General features: G+C 43.1%; 1 protein-coding gene and 1 non-coding gene across 5 annotated transcripts; one reads left to right on the top strand and one right to left on the bottom strand.

Annotated features, from left to right (window-relative positions):
- Positions 1-9562: 9562 nt before the first annotated feature.
- On the top strand, positions 9563-20874 carry TBPL2 (TATA-box binding protein like 2). Of its 4 annotated transcripts, none has more exons than XM_065683954.1 (8): positions 9775-9833; positions 12015-12291; positions 12575-12975; positions 13968-14055; positions 14729-14820; positions 15724-15891; positions 17500-17558; positions 19293-20874. In XM_065683954.1, exons 2-8 carry the CDS (start codon positions 12235-12237, stop codon positions 19370-19372), a joined length of 945 nt encoding a protein of 314 aa, XP_065540026.1. In that variant the 5' UTR covers positions 9775-9833; positions 12015-12234; the 3' UTR covers positions 19373-20874. The 4 variants fall into 4 exon arrangements, with proteins under 4 accessions (XP_065540025.1, XP_065540028.1, XP_065540026.1 ...); XM_065683952.1 differs by having other exon boundaries at positions 17464-17558; XM_065683953.1 differs by lacking the exon at positions 12015-12291 and having other exon boundaries at positions 9563-9833; positions 17464-17558.
- Positions 9859-9930, bottom strand: TRNAG-UCC (transfer RNA glycine (anticodon UCC)). The gene has a single exon. It is a non-coding gene; the product is annotated as a tRNA-Gly (tRNA).
- Positions 20875-21795: the final 921 nt, after the last annotated feature.

Raw genomic sequence — 21795 nt, 5'->3', positions numbered from 1 at the left:
GAAACCTCGTAGAAAAACTCACTGGAGAGGTACCACTGTGCAGATCAGCCAGCCAGGCTAATGATGCTGAATATCCCCAACTGCAGGGAGGAAATAATGCAAACCATCACTGAAATCCCACTCACATTAGGCAGCCACTCATGAGGAAAAAGAAAAGGTTTTATAATGCCGCAGGAGCCCCAAGTCATTAGTTTTGTCAGGAATTTTGCTTTCTCAGATCACAAGGAAACAAGCCTTCAGATCTGTGGATTCAGAGGAGGCCTGAGAGAAGGGCAAGCTATGTGCTTAGCTGTAAGCCATGGAAGCTGATTATTGTCAATTTAATATTTTATATAAAAAACATTAGATCCCCCTCTCTGCCAGAAACAAACACCCTGCAAGTTCCATCACCTCACTGGTTCCAGCTAGAAAAGAAAAAAAGTATGACCAAATGCTGGATTTTCTCTGTCTCCCTTTATTTGCATGATTTTTCTATGCTATTCACAAGCATGAGTTCCTACAACTGGTAGGAAGTGGAAATTACTAGATCACACGTGTGCCAAAAAAGATTTCTACTGCTTCTAAAGAAGGTCACAAAAATAACTACAGTTTTCTCAGAGTAGTAAACCAGGAGTACTCCACTGCAGAACTTGAGCTACATGGAAAAAGGTGTTTGATCCAAGGCAACTGTAAGGGAATAAAAATACATCTGTCCTAAGCAGCATCTGTCAGCAGAAATGATGCTGGAAACTCTTGTGAGAAGACTAAAAGCTCGTAATAAGAAACAATGGTCAAAACCATGACATTGTGTGTGATCAGTATGAAAATCCGTCAGGCTGATACAAGTCTCCACGTAATCCACATGCTATCACAATGTATCTACATTTTTTATTAAGCTGGGATGATCATGGTCACATTTTGTACTGCTGAAAATCCAGCTAATAAAGGGAATTGCTAGAAGCTGTCTGAGTGCTCACTGAAAAACTATTTATAAACTCCCTTCACCTTCCAATTCTGGATTTTACCATTATAACAAAGCACTGAAGAGCCCAAAACAGGGTTTAAAACTGTTCTGTTCAATTCTGTCACATTCAAAAAAGGACCACTTTCGAGCAGCACCATTAAACCACCCAGACATGTCAGCGCCCAACACTTTCAGAGTGTTCAGACTTAAATCACAACTTCTCTCAGTTTCCTTTCATGTTCTTCAGTCCTCACCTCCCACCACAGGCCTGGGACTAGCTGCTCTCAAGCTTTCACACATGTAAAATAAAATGGAAATCCCATGGGAAATCCCAATGGGAAACCCCTTTTTTTCCCCCCAGCAAGCTGCTGTTCCTGTACCAGACACCCAAGCCCTGCACATGTCCTCTCCCAAAACGCTGCAGTTTATACCCAATGTAGCAGCAGCAATTGCTGTCTGATACCATAAGCGCAGCATCTCACTCAGGCATCCTAACTGTTCAGCTCATTGCCTTGCCATGGCCACCCTAAATACCCCATCAGCCCAAGATAGAGCCCTTCTGACTGTTCTATGTGCTAACACGTGCAAGCAGAATAAAACAAGCCCTTAAATCCCTGCAAAATCAGGGCCTGCCATCAGTTTGAATAATCCCTGCTCATTTTCAAGCCACTCATTACGCTTGTGCTTGTATCACAGGGTTTTCATTATTGTTTCTTCCAAAAGACTACCATTTTGACTGAAAAGCAGAAGTTTGAGCTGGAAGAACTCATGGTAAAGTTATTTGCTGTGACTCCAGTGGGTCATTAGGTCTGGGCCACAGAGGTGGAATTTAATTTCTAATCTAGAGATTTCAAGGCTTCAGTATCAGATAAAGCTAAAGGGATCACAGGAAAGCTGAACAGAAAAGCAGCTTTCCTAGCTGCACAATAATAACCAGGCTTTGAATTCACATTGAGTACTGTTTCAAAGTCAGTTTCAAATATTCTTCCATTTTCTTGCTATCATCATAGTAGAAGGTGATTTTTTAAGATTGGATGGGTACTGTTGAGCAAAGCAAATGAAGAAATGACACAGAAAATACCTTGTCTCCCATAAAACACTCCTCGTTTGGTATCACAGTAATAGTTCAAATCCTTTCTCCTATTCACCATTCAGACTACCAAGTTGTTATTTATGCTGTTCTGCCTTCATCTATAGCAGGTTTTAAGTTAATACTCTTCTTCATCAATACCTATGGAACAAAGATATTGTCCCTTACAAAAAAAAATGTTTACAACACCAACACAGTGCCCCTTCTAGGCACAGACCTGCAGCAAAGAGAAACAATATGCAGTGAGGGATGGGGGGGTGGCGGTGGAAAGAAATGGAAAGTCAGACAGACCTTCTGCTCCAAGGGCTCTTTCAGTAGGAGGATAAGATATCCCACTGCTGAAGCAGCCTGCAAGGCTGGCTCAGCATGTTTTTCCTCTTGCAGCCAGGGAAGGACATTGATTGAGCTCTGTGAGGCATCATGGGAGCTGCGTATGTCAGGCTGTGACAAACTTCTAAGGAAATGTGCAGTAAAGGCGCTCGTAGCCTGTCGGAGTAAATTAAAGAGCCCAGGAACCATCCCAGCTGTTTATGCCACTGCAGAGTAAGTTTAATACTAAGGTATTTTGTCTGCAGCCACACAAGGGATGCAGCCGCCTGCCTGGTGTAATGAGTGTCAAGCCAGGGGGATCTTTGTTCTCTGGTCCCCAGTTTGCTACCACTGGTGGTAACACACACCTGCATCCCAAGGGTGGATGGAGGTATGGAAATGTTTGCAAATCTTTGTGTCCAGGGAGACATTCTGCAAACAGCAGAAGGAGGACCAGTGTCCCCGGAGATCCAGAAAGTTCCCCATGGTGTCGCAAACGATACATCTCTCTGCTAGTTGCTGGTTTAGCTCTTCATACTTAAAACGAACAAATATGCTTCTCTTTGCCTATACATGCAACCTTTTTAGATCATGACAGGCCTCTCCCTAGTGAACCTACCATCTGCCCATGTTGTATCTAAATTCATAAGATGTCTAAGTGTTTCTTATCATACTGTTTGTAAAACCTGGAGGACAAAGGACAGAACCAACCCAGATTCTCTAGGGAAAACAGAAAGGCACCAGAAAAGAAGCCAGTTCAACTGATTTTACCCTAAGGGACAAAAGGAGCTTGAGTAGGTCTCTTATAAAATGTCACAGAGAAAAGCATTATTGTCCTACAGGGAAAAATGGGCCCATTAACAAATTAGGTGAGAGTAGAGTGAGAGGTGAGAGGTCTGAAACAGCTACATTCCTCAACGCCTTTTAACTGTCTGTCTTCACACACTTCATTTATTTTGGATAGCAGCATTGCCTATGGCAAAATGGGAGTAAAGGGGACTATAAAAATACCTGGGGATAAATGCAAGTGGTTTTAATATTAATAGGCAAAACCTAATTGATTTGAGCAACATGATTTGGGTTTTATAAAACAGCCAAATTAGGACCTTCCCAAACACATGCCCATATGGGTTTCTCATTTTCCTCAGAGCATTGCTGGGCATACCTTAGCAACTCTACCTGAATGGAAACAGAGCTCAGGGGAGCTACTCCTGTATTTACGAGTTGGGTAAATGCCCACTGAATGGAGGCCAAAGCAATCATAGCATTTAATTAATTCTGACAAGTTGCAGGCAAGCGAACTGAAAAAAAGAGGAAAAAAGTGGCACTGCAATAAGATAGCTTCTTCCACAGCCTGAAGACACCAAGAATAGATAAAAATATTCCATAATACTCTCTTGGATTGTATGGGGAGAATTAACTCATATTCCATTTCTATACACTGACCATAAAAGCTAATGTATAAGAAAGCCGTATGTATAATATGTACATGATGTCCATAGTCTTAATGCCATAACCTGTTCAAGGGAAAACATACGAACAACAGACACTGCAAAGACAGCAAGGAGGAGCGAGGAAGATCCAAATGGAGGGATAAGGCTGTACCAAATGGAGGGATAAGGCTGTACCAAAAGGGATCTCGGGCTGGGTTCCTGCTTGGCTGGGACGAGCGTGGAAATGAGATGAAGAGCAGGAGCACATGAGGGCAGAGCTGGGCACGGACTCCTTCGTCATGGCTAAGCTAACTGCAGTTACTGGCAGACCACAGGCGAAGGGCTAGGGTGACAGAAACATGATTGCGTTAACAGCTAATTATGTGTGTTAAAAGTACCAAAAGGTCAAGGCGGGGGGGGGGGGGGGGGGGGGGGGATTGGAGCTTCTGCTGACATCTGGCAGCGTTTTAGTGAAGTCCAGTTTCTCCTGAGGTCTTGTTGACTCCGATTTGCTTGCTGTTAATTGGAGGAAGAAGTAATGAGAACCGACTAATCGCCGAGCCATTCACCCTGCAGACTCATTGCAATGTCAGTCATTATGTCTTGCTAATCACTCAGACAAAACTAAGTTTTACAGGGATTTCAGTGACTGGTCGGCACCCTTCCTTGGCTCATTGTATTTGCATTGTATTTAGTTGTCCTTCCCTATACACTAAGCTAATAAAAACTCTAGTGGTGACATACCTCAGCTGACACAGCAGTGAAAGCATCACGGTGTCTGCTCTAATTCCTGGAGAGCTTGCATCGAAGGTCCCAGACACGCTAATGTCATTGCTCATGTCTTCAATGTTCCTGTGACCCCTGCAAAATAAATTAATAGAGGTCTGTTAGCATCTGCTGTATGCACACCTCTCTGCTTCTCTGGGCAAACACACGAGTGCTATTGTTTATTTCCAGATAAGGCTTAAAGGATCAGAATTTAATTGCAGCAGTAAGTTCAAGGTATGAGACAAGGTGTTTGCATTAGAGCAATTTGTCACAAAACTTGGAAAGAGCAGCAGTCAGATGATCCATCGCACACACACCTCATTTAAATGCAATTCAATTTAGGCAGCCCATTTGGCACAAAAATTAGAAAGATGACTTAACAAAAAGCATGGAAGAATACATCTGAACCCAGGTGTCAGATATATTTGTGCGCGACATTCATGAAGGAGCTGTCCAAGCCTGTAGCCATTAATTGCTAGGTTGCAATTAAGGTGGCAGCCAATGTTTAATGCCCCCTCTTCACCCTTTTTTCCCTTCCTCCCCCCTGTTTTCCCCTTTTCTGGCCATATTTTAAATGTAGCACAGAACGAAAAATAAGGATAGACCAATGTGCTCTCCCCCACACTGCAGTACAAGGCTTAAGAGCACAGCCGGGCCAGAACGAGTGGATTTCTATGCAAACAACATACAGAATGTCTTCATTTGTTGCTTTGCATAGGTAACAAAATTAAACTAAGTTAACCGTATAGTTTTAAAGTCACCATTCAGCCTTTCAGTTGCGACAGATGACTTTTACTTACAGTGCTTCCTCTGGCATTCAGGGGAGGATTTGGCAATCCTCTCAGGGTCTGGCTCTCAGCAATTCTCTGACATGGGGGCAGTTAGTGTCTTCATCACACATAATAGTGCTGTAGAAACCAGGAAAAATGCCTCTTTTCTAGCCAGTTTACCCCTTTTCCATCTGACAGAACTGACTTTCCTTTTCCAGAAGTCAGTGCACACTGAGCATTGACTTCACGCTTGTCTCTGCTAGCATGTATGGAAGGAACACACATTAACAGACAAATGCTGAGAGCCTGCTAACATTTGCAAAGAATACCAAATCCCACATTACTGCCCTGTTCAGGGGATAAGAGAGCCCCAGTCTGACCAGGACAAAGAAGTGGCAGCCTTACTACTATGTGACCTGGGCTGCATCATCTGATTCAGGCAAATGGGAAGCTACGGCTCTTCTTCATCACTCAGTAAACCTGAAAATTAAACTAGATTCTGACACAATTTCAAGTCATTGTAACCTCACTTCTCTAAGAGGGTGATTCTTGATTTACACAGGGGCAAGTCAGAACCAAATATCAAATCTAGCGAACCTGATTATGTTTGTATTTACACCAGCATAACCTAATGATGGTACACTTTACCATTCATAATTAAAAGTCAAATTAAGTTGTGAATGCTCCATCCCTGGCGGTGTTCAAGGCCAGGTTGGACAGAGCCTTGGGTGAGATTGTTTAGTGTGAGGTGTCCGTGCCCATGGCAGGGGGGTTGGAACTAGATGATCTTGAGGTCCTTTCTAACCCTAACTATTCTATGATTCTATGATTCTATAAAATTACTCACTATTGCACAGTGAATAGTTGTGGTGGCTTCTTTGCTTCCCTGGCAATAAATCCACTATATACTGACACTGATAAGCATTGATCAGGTTTAGAATGCAGTCCTACTGGATAAATAAGTATGAGAGTGTGACCGTCACACTTGTCAGACTGAAGGCACTCCAGCATCCAGCATTTACCTCTGAGATGCTTTTTGCACTGCAGCTTCTTGAGAGCCTTGGCAGCTCGATGCAGGTCCTTCATTCCCACAGAGCCCACCGATCACACTGCAGCTTGTCTGCACTTTGTTCTGACCCCCACTTTGGGGTCCTCCTCAGAACCTCACTCTATTTACATCCTTGGCAAGAAGGGAGTCAAGGCACAGGGACCAAAACAGGGCTAAGCCAAACAGAAGGAATCATCTTTGCAACAAGAAGCATAGAATCCTGGCACAATTCAAATGTGCTGCATTTGGAGACATCTTGTGCATAATATATTCCTCTCTTCTTGGAACACTGATCCTGCTCTCAGTTGCTCTTCTACCTCCTCCAAAGGCCAGGCTTTAATGCTGCAGGCAGCGAAGGCACCAGGAGATGCAAGCTACACCTGAGACAAGCTATACTCTTCTGAGACAATTCCATCTTTGAAAGTTTAGCATAAAGCTCAGGAGAGCAGAAAGCAGAGCGTTGTCAGTCACAAGCTTTTAATTCTCAAACATCCTCCTGAAAAAAAGATAAGATAAAGCCAAACCAGATTAACCAACTTCAAAGCAAGCAGGTAGACATTTACGGCATGCTAAAATAGAAGGCAGCTGCTGAGAGCACTAATGAATAAAACAGGTAGAGCTTCCTTACTGACTTGCTCCTTGTCCCTTCCAGGTTTTTGAAAGTCTCCTGTGAGTCCCATCCCGCAACCAGATTAAAGAATCCAGGTAAAGCAGGAATGTCTGCTGCAGAAATGTTTAAGTGACCGACACAGGCACAGTAGTGGAAGCTCTTTGGAATAGTCTTCTCCAATTAGTCTTCCAAGGAAGAAAGATATTGAACAATGCTTACAAAGAATACACAAAGCACTTATTGCTGTAGTAATCATCAACTTTCTAAGTAAAGTTAAGCAATTTGCTAATTGAGACTCATGACAATTCATCATTACAGTAACTGTGCACTTCGGATGATTCATCACCCCATAACTGGCTCCCACTATGCAGGGTTGTGTGTAACGGCTGCCTCCATTGCGCAGAGGAAGCATGGTTTCTTCCCTGCTCTGAGCGGTCCTGCTCATCAGTAACCTTGGCCTGGCACTGGGTGGCTGCTGCTTTCCAAAGGAAAAGGAGGTCCCTTGACCTCCCACTACCTGGGCCTCCACTCACTGGGACTTCCCACCACTGTGCACCTCACTCACTGAGCCTCCAACACGCTGGGCACCACGAGTGGATGTTCAGCCTTGTGGAGGAAGCTGTGAGCACAGAGCCCTCCCAAGGCACAGCCATGCCTCCCCTCCCTTGGGCAGCATCCAAAAGATCCTTACATCCTTTACATCGAAGTAACCCTGAGAGCTTGAATCACCCACAGAATGTGACTCTTTACTCTCTTGATAATCTCTCAGCTTTCTAAACTTTTTCCCTTCTTCACCTCAAGAAGGGTAAACAATCTGACACCCTTTTAACAGAAGAGGAACCAAACTGCATAACTTGATCCCATCGCTTTGCACTGATGCCCATGCTATTTGCAGGATGCCCCTATCCATGGCAGGAAGCAACACCAATATTAAGAGGTGTGTAGCCTCTCCCACTTCACCACCACAGTTTGACCTCTCCATCTCAGGTTCACAAAATGCAGACAAATCCCCAGGAGCTGTGAGGTTAACATAGCCCATCTCCAGGGGGTTCTGCAGTGCAACAAAGGATTAATTAGCTGAGGAAACCCAGTGCTACAGCTGCAGGGCCACACCAGGGAAACACCATGACTACTACACGGCACTCCAGCTTCCCAGCTTCAGCACAGCAAGTGTTCACAACACTGAGGGAGCACCAATCTCCTGTCCCCACGAGGTATCATTGCAAGGACAAGACAAATTCAGCAAAACCCCCGTGTTGAATACAATGACCCCTGTGCTCAATGCAGGCCCACACTGTCATGAAGAGGCTTGTGAGGGCTGAGCTTGCCACTACTGGTGAGAGCCAAGCCCTCTCAGCCCTCGGTACGCTGTCCTGTTGTGCTGGCAAAACCAGCTGAGGCCATGGAGTGGTCTGCAACCATCCCAATCACCTGCCAGCTGAAATGGGACATTTTAGCTTGAACCATCCTCAACCGGTCCCAGCTAGCTCCATCAGCCTCCATAATTCAAGGTGCAACCAACCTCTCTGAGAGTCCTCTCCTTGCTTTACTTCTTGACTTGTCTCTGGGGTCTTCGGGGAAGGGCTGTGTGATATAAATCTACCTCCTTGAGACTGGATTTTTCTGGGGCTGGGTATTTGGCACCTGTAAAGCACAGGTCAAGGTGAATCCTAGAAATATGATGAAACCAGCCCAGCAGGCTGTGTTGAGGAGGGAAGGATGCTCATCAGCCACATACACTCTGCAACACAGATAAAGGCTACTAACCTAAACCTTTGCACCTCTAGGCTAGCCAGAAGAGCCTGGCAGCACCTCCCAAAGACCTGCCAGGTGCCTGGCTTTGACATCTTCTTCCAAAGGTTTTTTTCAGCTCAGCTAGCTGTTTGCAAGCAGATCTCACAGCAGAAAGCAAAGTCCTGTCTAGCAGCGCAAGAGGATACATTGATCATAGCAGTCAGCAGATCCACGAGCCCAGAAAGGGTTGTGTCCTATCCATCCATCACATGCAGCAACAGGACAGGAGAGCAGCAACAAGGCCAGCAGTAACCACTGGCATCAAGTCAAGCAATGCCCAAGCCAAGCAGCATTGGCAGGTGACATTCCTGCAGCATCAATCAATGGCACGCAACACAAACTCCCTCCTGGGAACACGCTCCCACACCCCCAGACTCTCCACACAAGTCTTTCGAAGGGGGAATGGCCTTAAAACATCGCTCACAGTGGCAGAAACAGACACCAGTGGGGAAAATACCTGCAAGGGGAGAACAGCAGCAAACAGGACTAGTAGCTTCCTCCCCCTAAGCAGCATTTGCAGTACTGGCCCATCTGAGAACAGACCATTCCATTGCAATGGTGTGAGTCTGAGGTTTGTAATTTTGGACTGGGGCTTTCCTCAAAGGACCAGATGTGCCTTATTGCAGTCAATGAGGCAGGTGGGAGAAATTAAGGGCCCATTGCACTTGCTCACTAAAAAGCACCAGCCAGACGTGAAGCATTATCTTTGCAAGGTCTAAGCCAGGGCTCCAACTCCACATTTATGTTCAGCATCTGAGAGAGAAGCAAGCTCAGGGGAGCTAAGGAGCAAGTTATGTTTGTAGGCTCCTCTAAAGCACATCAGAGCATCCCGGTTTCTCCAGCCCTTCTGCAGGATGGAGCAAACCCTTGCAAAAGCAGGGGAAAGGCTCAAAGCCTAAAAGACACAGCTGCGCCAGGCTTTGCACCCTGAGGAGCTGCACCTGCCCCTGCTGCTGCTCCACGGGATTAAAGCCAGAACTGGAGCCGTGGTGGGGGACTTGCTGGGTGGCTGCAGTCATGGATGATGTGTCGCCTTTGGAGAGATACCTGGAGCGCTGTGAAGGGCAGGTAGGGGAGGGAAGAAAAAACACACTGCGTTGGCCGGGAATCGAACCCGGGTCAACTGCTTGGAAGGCAGCTATGCTCACCACTATACCACCAACGCTCCGCTGTCTAGCAGCTCTATCCCGCCTCTGAAGCGGGGCGTCTCTGACGAGCTCCGGCCGGACCACGTGGCTCCTCTCGCCGTGATCTGCGGGTTATCCCGTACAGCTTCATGTGGGGAGTAGCGACCCACAACTTTCCTGAGCTGCTGAGAGCATGAGGAGCGCTGGAGGGTCCCACTGATGGGGAGGTCGTTCTTAACGTGCTCAAGGAGGAGCTCCGCTGCGTCGGAACGGAGCGCTGTTTGCAGGACCAGCGGGTGCGCTGGGGTGTGTTGGCACGGAGGGGGCAGGACGCTCGCATCTTTTCATGTTGTTTGGTAAAGGTTGGCAAAAATTTCTGGTTTTTGGTCTCGGGAGGTTGCAGAGACCACAGGGTGAGGGTCTAGGAGAGGGCTGGACTCGCAGCTGAGCAGCCTCTTCACACAGGGAACCCTATTTCTGTGCTTGTCTCTTGTTACAAGCCACTTATCGGCTCAGAAAATGGGTTTAGTGCAGGCTGTCTAAATCCAGAATGGCAGCTCCCTGAATATGGCCCTATAAAGTACATAATGAGGTGGGGCATAACCAGGGGTTTGGAAATACTCCTGAGCTTTCTGTATTTCAGACCTGCTGGGATGTTTGACAATAGCAGATGTGTGAGATACCACTGCAGAAAGGAAAAAAAGAAAAGTCTGTTGCTTAAAGGATCTGATCTGTGTATGTGGGTTGCAGGAATTCCTGCAGTGGAAGTGGAAATGGCTGTTTCCCCTCAATCTCCCCCAAACTTGGTGACCTCTGACAGGATCTGGGTGTGAAATCTCCTTCCTGGCACTGCTGGGAGATGTCCGAAGCTATGCAGTTGATCAGGCCTTTAATAAAGCTAATTAACCTAGAGTCTACAGCAAAACCCCTTGGCAGCCAGCCCAATACAAACATGGACTTGTGTCCCCTTTCACATCCTCTGAGGGTCTGTCTAACAAGAAGGCAATCCTCCCCAGCACTTAACCCTATAAGTGCTTTTCCCTATACCAGTTATATGGAAACCTGATGAGAAAGGAAGATTTGCTTTCTGTTTTGACCTAGTTTATGTAGTTTGTTGCTTTTTTCTTTACTTGTTTTACAGCTATCTAGTAATTCCAGCCTCATTTTTCTATCAGTTTCATTAAGCTGTGACACAAACTGGGCTTTGGGTTTCGGGGTGGGTTGTTTTTTTTTTTTACCATTATCTCATTCTTTGATTCCCCTTAGTATGATGTGTGCATATTCCTACAGGCTCAGTGTACCGTTATTAGTAACTGTTAATACATTTGTATCTGGCCTTTTAATTCTCAGGCAGTGCTCTTGGATCACGTTTTCCAAAGAGCCAGTGGGTTCTGGAGTACTTTGTCTTACTCAATAGCACTCTGCCCCAGCTGATCTCATATGCGGCTCTGCATCTAAAAATCAGTTTTAGAAACAGTTTTGAATGCAGGTGTTGGTGGTCCTTTCAGAGCTTGACCTGATCACATCTGTATTCAAGCTAGTAAGGTTTCTCTGGGAGGATATGTCACTTAGGGTTTTCAAAGTATCTATAGGCAAATACAGTGTGAAGTAGAAGTAGAGATCTCCCCTTTGTGCATGGTTGCATTAAGTGAGGTGATTAGCACAGGACATAGAGCAGCACTAGCTCGGGGCTGGAAAGCATGGAGCACTGATCTGGAAACCCTGTTCCCACTGGAGCTTAGGTGGTTGCTGCCAACTCAGGGCCTCAGTCTTGTGCACTGTTCCCTGTTCTGATTTGTGCTTGGACTCTTTGAGTCCTTTTGGATCTCAAGCCAAAAATGCCCGAACAAACACAGAACCTCTTGTATGGATCACCTAGTCCAAGTTCTCACCTGCTGGGGGTATTGGCAGAAACCACCTTCTTGGAAGATGTATTTACTAACTAGAGGCTTATGTACTGCTGGAGAAGGGAATAACTCCTTTCCTAAACTCTTGCCTTTTCAATATTATGATGCCTTTTAAATAGCTTTTAGTAATAAATTAGTATGCAAAAACTTTGCGGGTATGTTGCATGCTATCTGTGAAAGGACACTGGCTTTGTTGATTGTCTCACTTGTATTAGTCTGGTGACCTCCAGCAGCCGAAGATATAACTGCTCGTGATTCTGTGAGCTACTGCCCTCTGTTGCACAAATCCAAAACAACATTTGACACAGTCCTCTGGTAGCAAGGAGAGGAAAACAGTAAATTACTGAATGGGAGTTAATGCCAGCCAGAAAGTGCCAGCTGTCTTCCCTGAAAAAAGTCATCAGCAATTGTGTTGGTTACGTGAATAACTGATGCATGACAACGGCTGTGAAAGGCAAAGTGCCAACACTGTACCTCCAGTCACAGCTGAAGGTATTTGGTATTTCTTAATTTGTGGTATTATAGGAGTGTTCTAGACTGCCTTTGAAATGTGGCAGGAAAATGTGTATCTCTGCTATAGAAGTTATCTGGATTTTTATATGCTGATAGACAAGCAAAAGACACAATTTCAAATCTTAAAGATTCTTTAATATGTATCGAGGGAAAAAATGAATGAAACTTCTTCATTGAATAGGAGATAAATCTTAATTTAGTCTTCCAGCTAAAGTAAATCTTTAAATACAAGAGCCTTAATGACACTTTTTCTTAATTCAAGGATGACCTCTCAGCTAGTCCTCAGCTGTTTACTCCCATGAGTCCTTATGATGTAGAGCTTCCAATTCAAACCACTGAAGATACTTTTGGTTCTCAATTGAATCAGCCCAAAGATCTTTCTACAGACTTCTCTGTGGATCTCAGCTTTCTTCCAGACATTACCCAAGATGACAAAGAACAAAATCTATCTGAAGATGGTTATGAAAAGCAAAAAGAACTTGATGGGTCAATATCAAGAAATGAGGACAGTGGCATCTTTGTGGACGAAAGCAGCTTGTCATACCCAGGTGCAATTCAATCATCTCCTGAAGCATCTGGCACATGTCCTCCTCTGATACCAATGACTCCCATGACCCCAGTGACACCTGCATCAGAAAGCTCTGGCATAGTTCCTCAGTTACAGTAAGTTTATGTATTATACATATAGCATATATAAGTCATAGCTTTGCTAAAACTGTGAGGTACTGCTCTGACTTCTGAGAACATAGCAAGCAGAGTCTACGCTTAAATAAGCCCACCAAATAAAAACTATACAGGGGCAGTTACTTGTCTTTGAGGAGACAGGGAGCAAATTAACTGACAATACTAGAAGGCAACTGGATACTGTGCTGATCAGTGCAACACAAAAATGGAAGTGGCATGGAACAGTACACAGCTTAGCAAAATGGGAGAGCGGACTTGATAAACTTGCCGGGTGAGTGAGTGTCTGAAATGCCTCTGGCTTGTTAAGGGGAAAAAGTCTCTTCTGGGAGACAGAAGCTGAAGTCTCAGAGGGAGAACTGTTTGGTAGAAATTATATATAGCATGTTCTGCTAGTTATTTCAGTCTGCAGGATGAAAAGACAAAAATACTTGAAAAGGAGGATTTATTCCAGCAAGGAGAATGCTGAGGATGACAGCAGGCTCTAGGGATTTAAAGATGTCAGCCTGCTTTTCTGAGAGCAGAAAACAGTCTGAAGTGAGCAACGGAAAGGGGCATGAAAAGAAGTGTGAGAAATTCTGGCCTCATTTAAAGGTCCTGTCTAGGCTAGAGCAACTATGGAGTAGTTTATACCTGTAGAGAGTAATATACTTTTAACTAATTTAAGTGCTGTAGTAACTCTGTAAATACTCAGTAATGGTTCAATTTAAAGCTGTAGAAGTTTTCAGTGCTGTAGTTAGTGAAAGACACACGAACTTAGTATTCAGGGACTCATAATTTCATACCCTGTTATATCTCAGAAACTGTAATTCTGGTATTGAATTACTTTAGTTTTGCCAAAAGTAGCTTAATGCTAGAGTAGAGAATAGGTAGGCAGAAAATTAGTTCATGGTAATTATTAATTGGAGTGTGTTGGGAGTTAGCTCTGCAGCGACTTGCTTTTACAATAAGAAAATTCCCTTCTCATTTCTCAGGAATATAGTGTCGACTGTAAATTTGGCTTGTAAACTAGATCTGAAGAATATAGCTCTACATGCCAGAAATGCAGAATATAACCCAAAGGTAAATATTAAGGGCTTGCTTACCTTTCTCAGTGCTGATGGATTCTAATATGCAAATTCATTATGAGCTGTGTACTCTAACAGCACTGTCTTGACCCACAGGGGAAAATCATAAGAATTTACAACTTGAGCCTCTTAAAGTAAAAGAAATACAGGGGACCACAATGATATGGGTTTTTAATTTTAATAAATCCCCAGCAATGAGATGTTACTAAGGTATTTTAAGAAAGGAGGTGAACTCTCCTCCGCATGTGGCCAGCTACCTCCAGCTGAAATGGCTCAAGCATCCCTCAATGGGAGGGACAAAAGATCTGCCCTGAAACTCCTGGCTGAAGAGAATTACTGGAGTGAAATGGATATTACATGATACTTATAGAAAGTGGCCTAGACTGTAGAATTTCACTAGGAATAATGGGCTTTCTAAAAGTGACTCCACACTGCTGAACAAAACTTAAGGGACAAAGCAGTAGTCCTGTGACTGTAGTTTTAAGCCCCCTGGTCCTGGGTGGGGGGGTGATGTGTGGAAATAACTTCACAGTGGTATACAAAGACTCACAAAGCAAATGCATGCTGTGTTGAGCTTTGAAAGTGACCATTCTTGGAAGAATTAACAGAAAATACAGTACCGGTCAAATCCCTTAGCTGAACAGTGAGGTCTTCCTTTGAATTTGTAGCGGTTTGCTGCTGTGATCATGAGAATCAGGGAGCCACGAACAACAGCCCTCATCTTCAGTTCAGGAAAAATGGTCTGCACAGGAGCAAAAAGGTATTTTTTGGTTTGTGTTTTCCCTTCCCTCTAAAGGTCTGGGTCTTTCAGCTCTTCCTGTTTCTGATGAACAATGTCAGAAAGCCTTGTTTAAATTATCTACCAAAGGGCAGTCATAATTGCAAGAAAACAATGAAGCACTGATACTGAAAAATGTCTGGCTTTCTTCATGATGCAGCTTGGTAATTACTGAACTGTGTACTTCTGTCCTTGCATATAGATTGAGCTGAGCAGACATCAGCAGAAAAGCTATTAAAACATCTGTTAAAAGCCCAGGAACTGATAAGGGGCTATCTGCATTTCTCACCAACTTTAAAGTGAGTTAGGACATAACTTTTGTCTGTCAAGTCTCTCCTCAGTGTCTGTGTTCACTGGTCAATACATCTGCCTCTAGAGAAAAAAAAATGGGATTGGAGAAAAGTACACCTTATTTCTGTACTCTGAGGCTGTTCTCAAGTTCAGCAGCTGCCTTATTTTTTATATCCCTAAACTGTCAGTGAGACAATGCATTAACTTACAGCTTAGGAGGACTCTTCTCCAACCCCTGCCACCACCCCTACTAGCTAGATGATTCTACTGGTGTCTGCAGTCTACCTCTTGGATCAGCTCTGAGAAGCTGGTGTAAAGAAGTGAGAAGGAAACCTCTGAAGAAGGAAATTCTGGGATGATGCAGCATGCTGCAGTGTATTCACATAGACCACAGGAAAGTGAATGACAAAGTGCCTTACTCCTTCTAGCTTACCAAAGTGGTTCAGGGGATAGAGGCATGCTATTTTGAGCAGTGGCATGCATATTTTTTTCTGGAGTTTAGATTAGCACGATGGTGGCTCTAAACTGACTTCCATCTTGAGAGCAGAAGAAAGCACTAATAAAAGCTGCTTTCCCCCTCTGCCCTTTCCTTAGTGAAGAGCAATCACGTCTTGCAGCCAGGAAGTATGCACGTGTGGTACAGAAGCTTGGGTTCCCTGCCAAGTTCCTGGACTTCAAGATACAGAATATGGTTGGGAGCTGTGATGTGAGGTTTCCCATCCGGCTGGAAGGCTTGGTTCTCACTCACCAGCAGTTCAGCAGGTATGTGGAAGTCAGAGTTACAACTTGGAGCAGTGTCTTTTGTGAGCTGCCAAACAGACGCAAATTCTGAGACTTACAAGCCTGGCAAAAAAGGGTAATAATTAACCAGATACTGAATATCAAGCATGCCTTTTACTCATTAAAAGACAATGATCACCAGTTCAGCAAACATGAAATGGCTGTAGATGCCATGTGTAATAATAAAGATAGTAAAGTTTTCTTCAATAGTTCCTGTTCCAAGTGGGGCACAAGCCACAATGACCCTCTGCTTAATTGCCAGGATGGCGTACAGCAGCTAGCATTAAAGCTTCCAGTGCTTGAAACCATGACTGACACAATTGAACAGTGAAGTGTTCTTCTAAATTGTCCTCCTGTGCAGTGTTCACTGCTTTCTCCTTGCAGGGACACCATAAACACAAGCTTTAGAAACCTTGCAACTGAGAGCATACTACACTAGTGTTGAGTCACTTCTGGGGTAAATTGGATGTCTGCTAGATCTGGTTAAGATGAAGGGCTGAAGAACTGCAAGAAGCTCCTGGGTTGCTTGCTTAGCTGGTTAATGAAGATATTCTTTTTTGTAAAAGCTTTCTTTGACCATGAATATTGTTAACACTATCTCTGTTGCTGTGTATCAGCAATGTCTGCCAGAGACTTTCATTAACCCGAGCAGTGATCACAATTTTACTAGTCTCCTGTTATTGCCAAGTGCAATATCAAGCCTTAGTGGGTATTTGTCTGCATTGCAGACCATGTCAATAGGAAAATAACCAGTCTCAATTAAGCACTTCAGGTCTAATTGCAGCAGCTCTTAAGCTACTTGAACCTGGTCTGTGTCTTTGCTCCACTGTGAACCTTTAATACAAAGAGGGCCTCTTAGGCATCTGATTTGAAGGGAGTTATCTGCAAGGATAAGGTTTCTGACCTTCAGGTATGAAGCCAGACTGCAGCTGCAGAATACAGAACTGCGAATATTGTGTGTTTCTGGAATATCACTTAGGTTCTCTTTCTCTGGGTGTCTTAGCCATCAATTTAAAGTAAACCTGTAGCTGAGTGATGGACATGCTGTGCCTTCAAGATGGACTTGTTAAGAACTACTTATTGCCATCACTGAGGAAAAGATGAAGATTTTGGCACTGACAAAATAAAAGTTGTCTTTTATTAGCACTGCATTCAGTACATTGCATTTAATTTGGGGACTAAATATAAAAGATTGACTTGGCTGTCATCTCTTCTTTACTGTGCAAGATGCTTCCTGATAAGGACTTTTTGCAGACTAAGAAGGATTTGAGTACTATTTGAAGACTACAATAACTTTTTAATGCTATGGAAAAATCACTTTCAGAAGTGGCTCAGAAGTCTTTAAAAGTAAGCATGAAGAACTCCTATCAGCTCCAACTGGGATGACTGGGTTTCTTTTAAAGATATCTAAAACCTGACTTGCCTTTCTCCGGGTAGCTAGCCAAAACCTAGGTTTAACTATTCTATTGCTAATATAATCAAAGAGCACTTCATGTGTACAACAGTGAAACAGTATTTGCATTTTACTCATCTTACCTGCTTGTTTTGAAACAGCTATGAACCTGAACTGTTTCCTGGCCTTATTTATAGGATGGTCAAACCAAGGATAGTGCTGCTTATCTTTGTGTCTGGAAAAGTTGTACTGACTGGTAAGTGGTCTCCCTCTGTACATCTGTAATCAAGAGCCACCACATTTTCTGAGAGCATTTAAATTGAACATTAGCTAAATGCCTATCTTGTAACAGTAAAGCCACTCAACAATCATTTTAATGCCTACAGCTGCTTATCTGTGTTTTCTGCAGATAACAGTATCTGTATTGTTGCACTAGAAGCTCATACTGCTTCATGTACTGTCTCAGATTTCCTCGTCATTAAATCTGAACATATTTATTCATAGCATAATGCCATGTGTCAATGTACAGAATCCCAACAGGATGATGACATGCTAGTAATTACTCAGTTGCTTACATATGAATATCACAATAAGCAATTTAAAATTCCTTGGACAGGAAGCAAACTTCTTAAAACACTTAAACATTTAGAAGGGGTTATTAGAGGAAAGGGTGGAGATCTAAGAACTTGTTCCAGACTGGCCAAAATGTTCCTGAGGCAAAAGCCTTGCTGAGTAAGCGTGCTCAGTAGATATCTGTACCTCAGATCCTATGTCAGAAAATGTTGAATTCCCAAGTGCATGTTCCTATCACATCCTTTTTCAAAGCTTATGAAATACTTTTATTCTGATGTACTGAAATATAAATGGTACTTGTCCCCAGAGGACCTGAATGTTTTGAGTTACGTGAAAGACAGAAGTGCCTGCCTTAGCCAGAGATTCTTGCTAACATAAATCACAAATTAGCTGAAAATGGAGAGCTCTGTACTAAGCTTAAATGCTTCTCCCTCCAATGTTCCCCCACCATCTTGTGTCCAGTAAAATAACACTGGACAGTTCCATTCCACTGAAATGCAAGTTATTTTTATGGTAATTGTAATACCCTTGAGTGTGCAGGAGGCCCAGAAGCACTAAGGTAAGTCCCTGTCTGTGAACACTAGGCCCAACTGTTAAGGATAGAACTGAATTTGAGCTGAGAGGTGCCTTCCTCTTAATTGAGAAAGTAACTTGAAAGTAACCTTACTTTTGGAAGAGAAGGTTGTAGTAATGCAGGTGAATTAGTCATGTCCAAGTGTGTTCTGAGGGGAAGGGTTTGCACAGTCATCCTGAGTGGCATTTAACCTAACTGCTAATTCATTTAAATGCAGTTTTCTTATAGCTGGTGTATGTTGTACTAACATGATAGAGTAGTGTCAGTAGTACACAATATTCCTGCCTACTGCAATACAGTTAGTGTATAAGACTTGATATTAAAGATGTACATGCAGTAACATGGAAAAGGCTAGCTTTGAAATCACAGGTGCCCTAACAAAGCTTAAAAATAGCTTCTCAGAACTGGAGATAGGGAATTCTCAAAATATGGCTCAACTTCCAGTATTAAAATAAAAATCCTTGATTTCTTGTCTGTTTTCCCACTAATGTATGGACAGGCATAGCTGTCCCTGTTAAGCAGATAACACCATGGTGGTTCTCAGGTGCCTTTCATTTATTTATTTTTTTTTTCCCCCAAAGCCAATGTTTTGCACCTGTCAAGAGTAGCTAACTGCTGGTTTGGTTTCACAGATTAAACTAAAGTTTAGTCTTAAAGAAAGCAAGCTAGAAATTTTTTCTGAGGTGGAGGAAGTGTGATGGAAATGCTGCCTCAAACTAATAGTAAGTTACTTTCAATTCCTGTTTCTTCATGGCTTGTAATCTTGTTAGGTTTGAGTTGTATTCAGTTATTCTTAATTCTGTTAATTCTTGGGTTGGTTTTTTTCTCTAAATGTCTTTTTAGGAGCAAAAGAGCGTTCTGAAATCTATGAGGCATTTGAGAACATCTACCCCATTCTAAAAGGTTTCAAGAAACCATCATAACATGGCCCACAAAGCAACTAATAATAATACATGGGTTTGTATTACTATGCATGGAACAGAAGCAAGGGTATTCCTGGACTCACCTGTACTGCTATGGATTATTAAGCAAACAATACTGTTCTGAATGCTATAAATGCTGATGCCTTTCTATGGTTTCTGAAATTGTCAGGTTTTTTGCTTTCAGATTAGCTATCTGTAACCCACTTGTGTTCTGACAGCTTCTGACAAGCTGAAAAATTTGACAAATAAATGTACTTTGAATAGAATGTATATTAAGGTGGCACTTAAAAGTATTTTGTAATAGGAACCATGTGTCTTTTTCTGCTGTTGAAGGACTAAGACAACGCTGCGCTTCAAACTAGCTTTATCAAAATCCTCAATGTTAAGTGTACTGCAACCTAGCTCCTGCAATGTTGTATTTTCATATTTAAACTAAAAATGTATTTTAGCTACAATATAGCTTACAAAATCCAGCATGAGCTGATTTCAGAGTTTTGAAGACAGAGCTTGTAGAGGACATATACCAAATCCTTCTGATCCTACTGGCTGGATAAACTCTTGTGTGTAATGGTGCTGGTACTCCTTTTACAGAGAAAATGTTCAAGGCCCCTGACTGCTGGAACATACCTAAAATGCCTGTGGGGGGAGGTGTAACTAAGCAAATTATCTGATTTGTCACAACAATTAGATTTTAACAAAACTGGTACCCACTTGTTATAGCTGAAGTTCCCTCAGATGATGGGAGTTTCTTGCTTGAGACAGACAAGAACTACCTCTAAAATGGTCTTGAGGAAAATACAAGAAGCCTTGGATGCTCAGTTAATTATATGGGATATTTAACCAGACTTGAACCAGTGGCACTATATCAAATTTAGTAATTTTTCAGGTAAAACAATGGGGTTCTTGTACTTTGTTTTTTTTTCTCCAAGTGAGCTCAAGACTTCCTTTGCAAAAGGTGTCATGCTCAGACTGGTAATGCAAGTAGGAACGCTGCAAAGTAGGAACACTGCAAAGACTATCTCTTCACTGTTCTGGTACCTTCCATGATTCCCTGGAAGCAGGGTTATGTTTTCTGGAACAGGGCTTTGGTGCTGCTAAGTTTGTCTTGTGTCCTTCCCTTGTTTCCTGTTGAAGATGAGATAGCTCTGTCAGGAAACACCACTAGAGGTTGCTGTTAGATGATTTAAGCGTAACCCAGGCCAAAAGCTTGGTCTGTCCTTTATGGAAATACGGGCAACGGCTTAATACACGACAGGGTGTTGCAGTCTTGCTGGGCTTAGTTTTGCTGTCACAAGTTTATTTCTGAGTCAGTGAAGACATGATTTCAACTTCTGCTTCTGTAGTATGTTTCAAGTGTTTTTGTACCTGTGTCTCTGCTCCTCTGGAAAAGTTTGGGAAACTTCATGCACTTCCTTACGATTAACTGGTCTTAACTGTTACCAGTTTCTTTGTCACAGTCAAACGGTGGATTTCCGCTTTCAAATCTACTCTAAACAGAAGCTTACTTCTCTAACACTGCAGACTTTCCTTAACAATGGGTGTGACTTTTATTTGTCCTGTAGCTGTAATAGCTTATGAGGTTAAGTTACAATAATCTTTTGCAAGTGAAAAAAACAACCCTGCTTTTATTGGCATGCTGGGAAAAGTTTATCTAAGATGACCCCCCTTCAAGAAATTACATTTTAATTAAGAGCTTGCCACATAATTTCACTAGTAAAGTTGATGCTCCTTAAAAGTACAGATACAGTCTTAAAGATAAGAAACGAGCTCTGTGCCTTTTCACTGAGTTACTGATTAAGTTAATGTTTGCTTCTGGTAACTCTTAGGAACAACTATCTTTGTTCTGGTGTTTTCTGGCACTTCAGTGCACTAGGAATGGGAACAGTGTAGGCTGGGATTTTACCTGGGGCATGTTTTGTTTCTTTTTTTTGCTTTAAGTTATTCTGGCTTCTGTGGACTCTGTCCTGTCTCCGCTAATTGCCTGGTGTTTTCCACTATATTCTGATGCAAAGAACTTGCTCTCTGTTTCTACATACTAGTTGATTGTGTCTATTTAACACCTGATTCTGGCTTAACCCTTTAGGCTGGGGTGAGGATTCTTAGTCTGTCACTCTTAAGGCTGTGTATCAAGATTTCACACTTCTATTGCACAAACTGTCTTACACAGATTAGTATTGGTGGTATTATATAGTGGCTGGCTGCTCTACGTAGCCCATGCAGCAGGGTTGCTGACTGGCTGCTGCGCAGGAGGCCCCCTCGAGACTGCAGTGAGGATAACTAGTCAAGATGTCCCATCCTGGGGCATGCAGTGGTTACAGACCTGCCGTGCCTGTTGACGTTCGTGCGAGCACCCAGCACCGCAGGAAGCAGAATATAACCACGCTGCTTACTGCAGGCTTTAAACAGTAAACTTTAAGCTCTCC

The sequence above is a fragment of the Lathamus discolor genome, chromosome 6 (genome assembly GCF_037157495.1).
Source record: "Lathamus discolor isolate bLatDis1 chromosome 6, bLatDis1.hap1, whole genome shotgun sequence".
Taxonomy (NCBI): Eukaryota; Metazoa; Chordata; class Aves; order Psittaciformes; family Psittacidae; genus Lathamus; species Lathamus discolor.
Note: the sequence above shows the minus strand (reverse complement) of the source record. Positions and strands in the feature narration are given on the sequence as shown.

Bases quoted from the DNA above. Each gene is read 5' to 3' on its own strand.
- TBPL2 (XM_065683952.1), top strand. From the start codon at position 12,235: ATGACAACGGCTGTGAAAGGCAAAGTGCCAACACTGTACCTCCAGTCA. The intron at 12,292-12,574 runs GTATTTGGTATT...TCTTAATTCAAG, and splicing joins ACCTCCAGTCACAGCTGAAG to GATGACCTCTCAGCTAGTCC. The intron at 14,056-14,728 runs GTAAATATTAAG...TTGAATTTGTAG, and splicing joins ATGCAGAATATAACCCAAAG to CGGTTTGCTGCTGTGATCAT.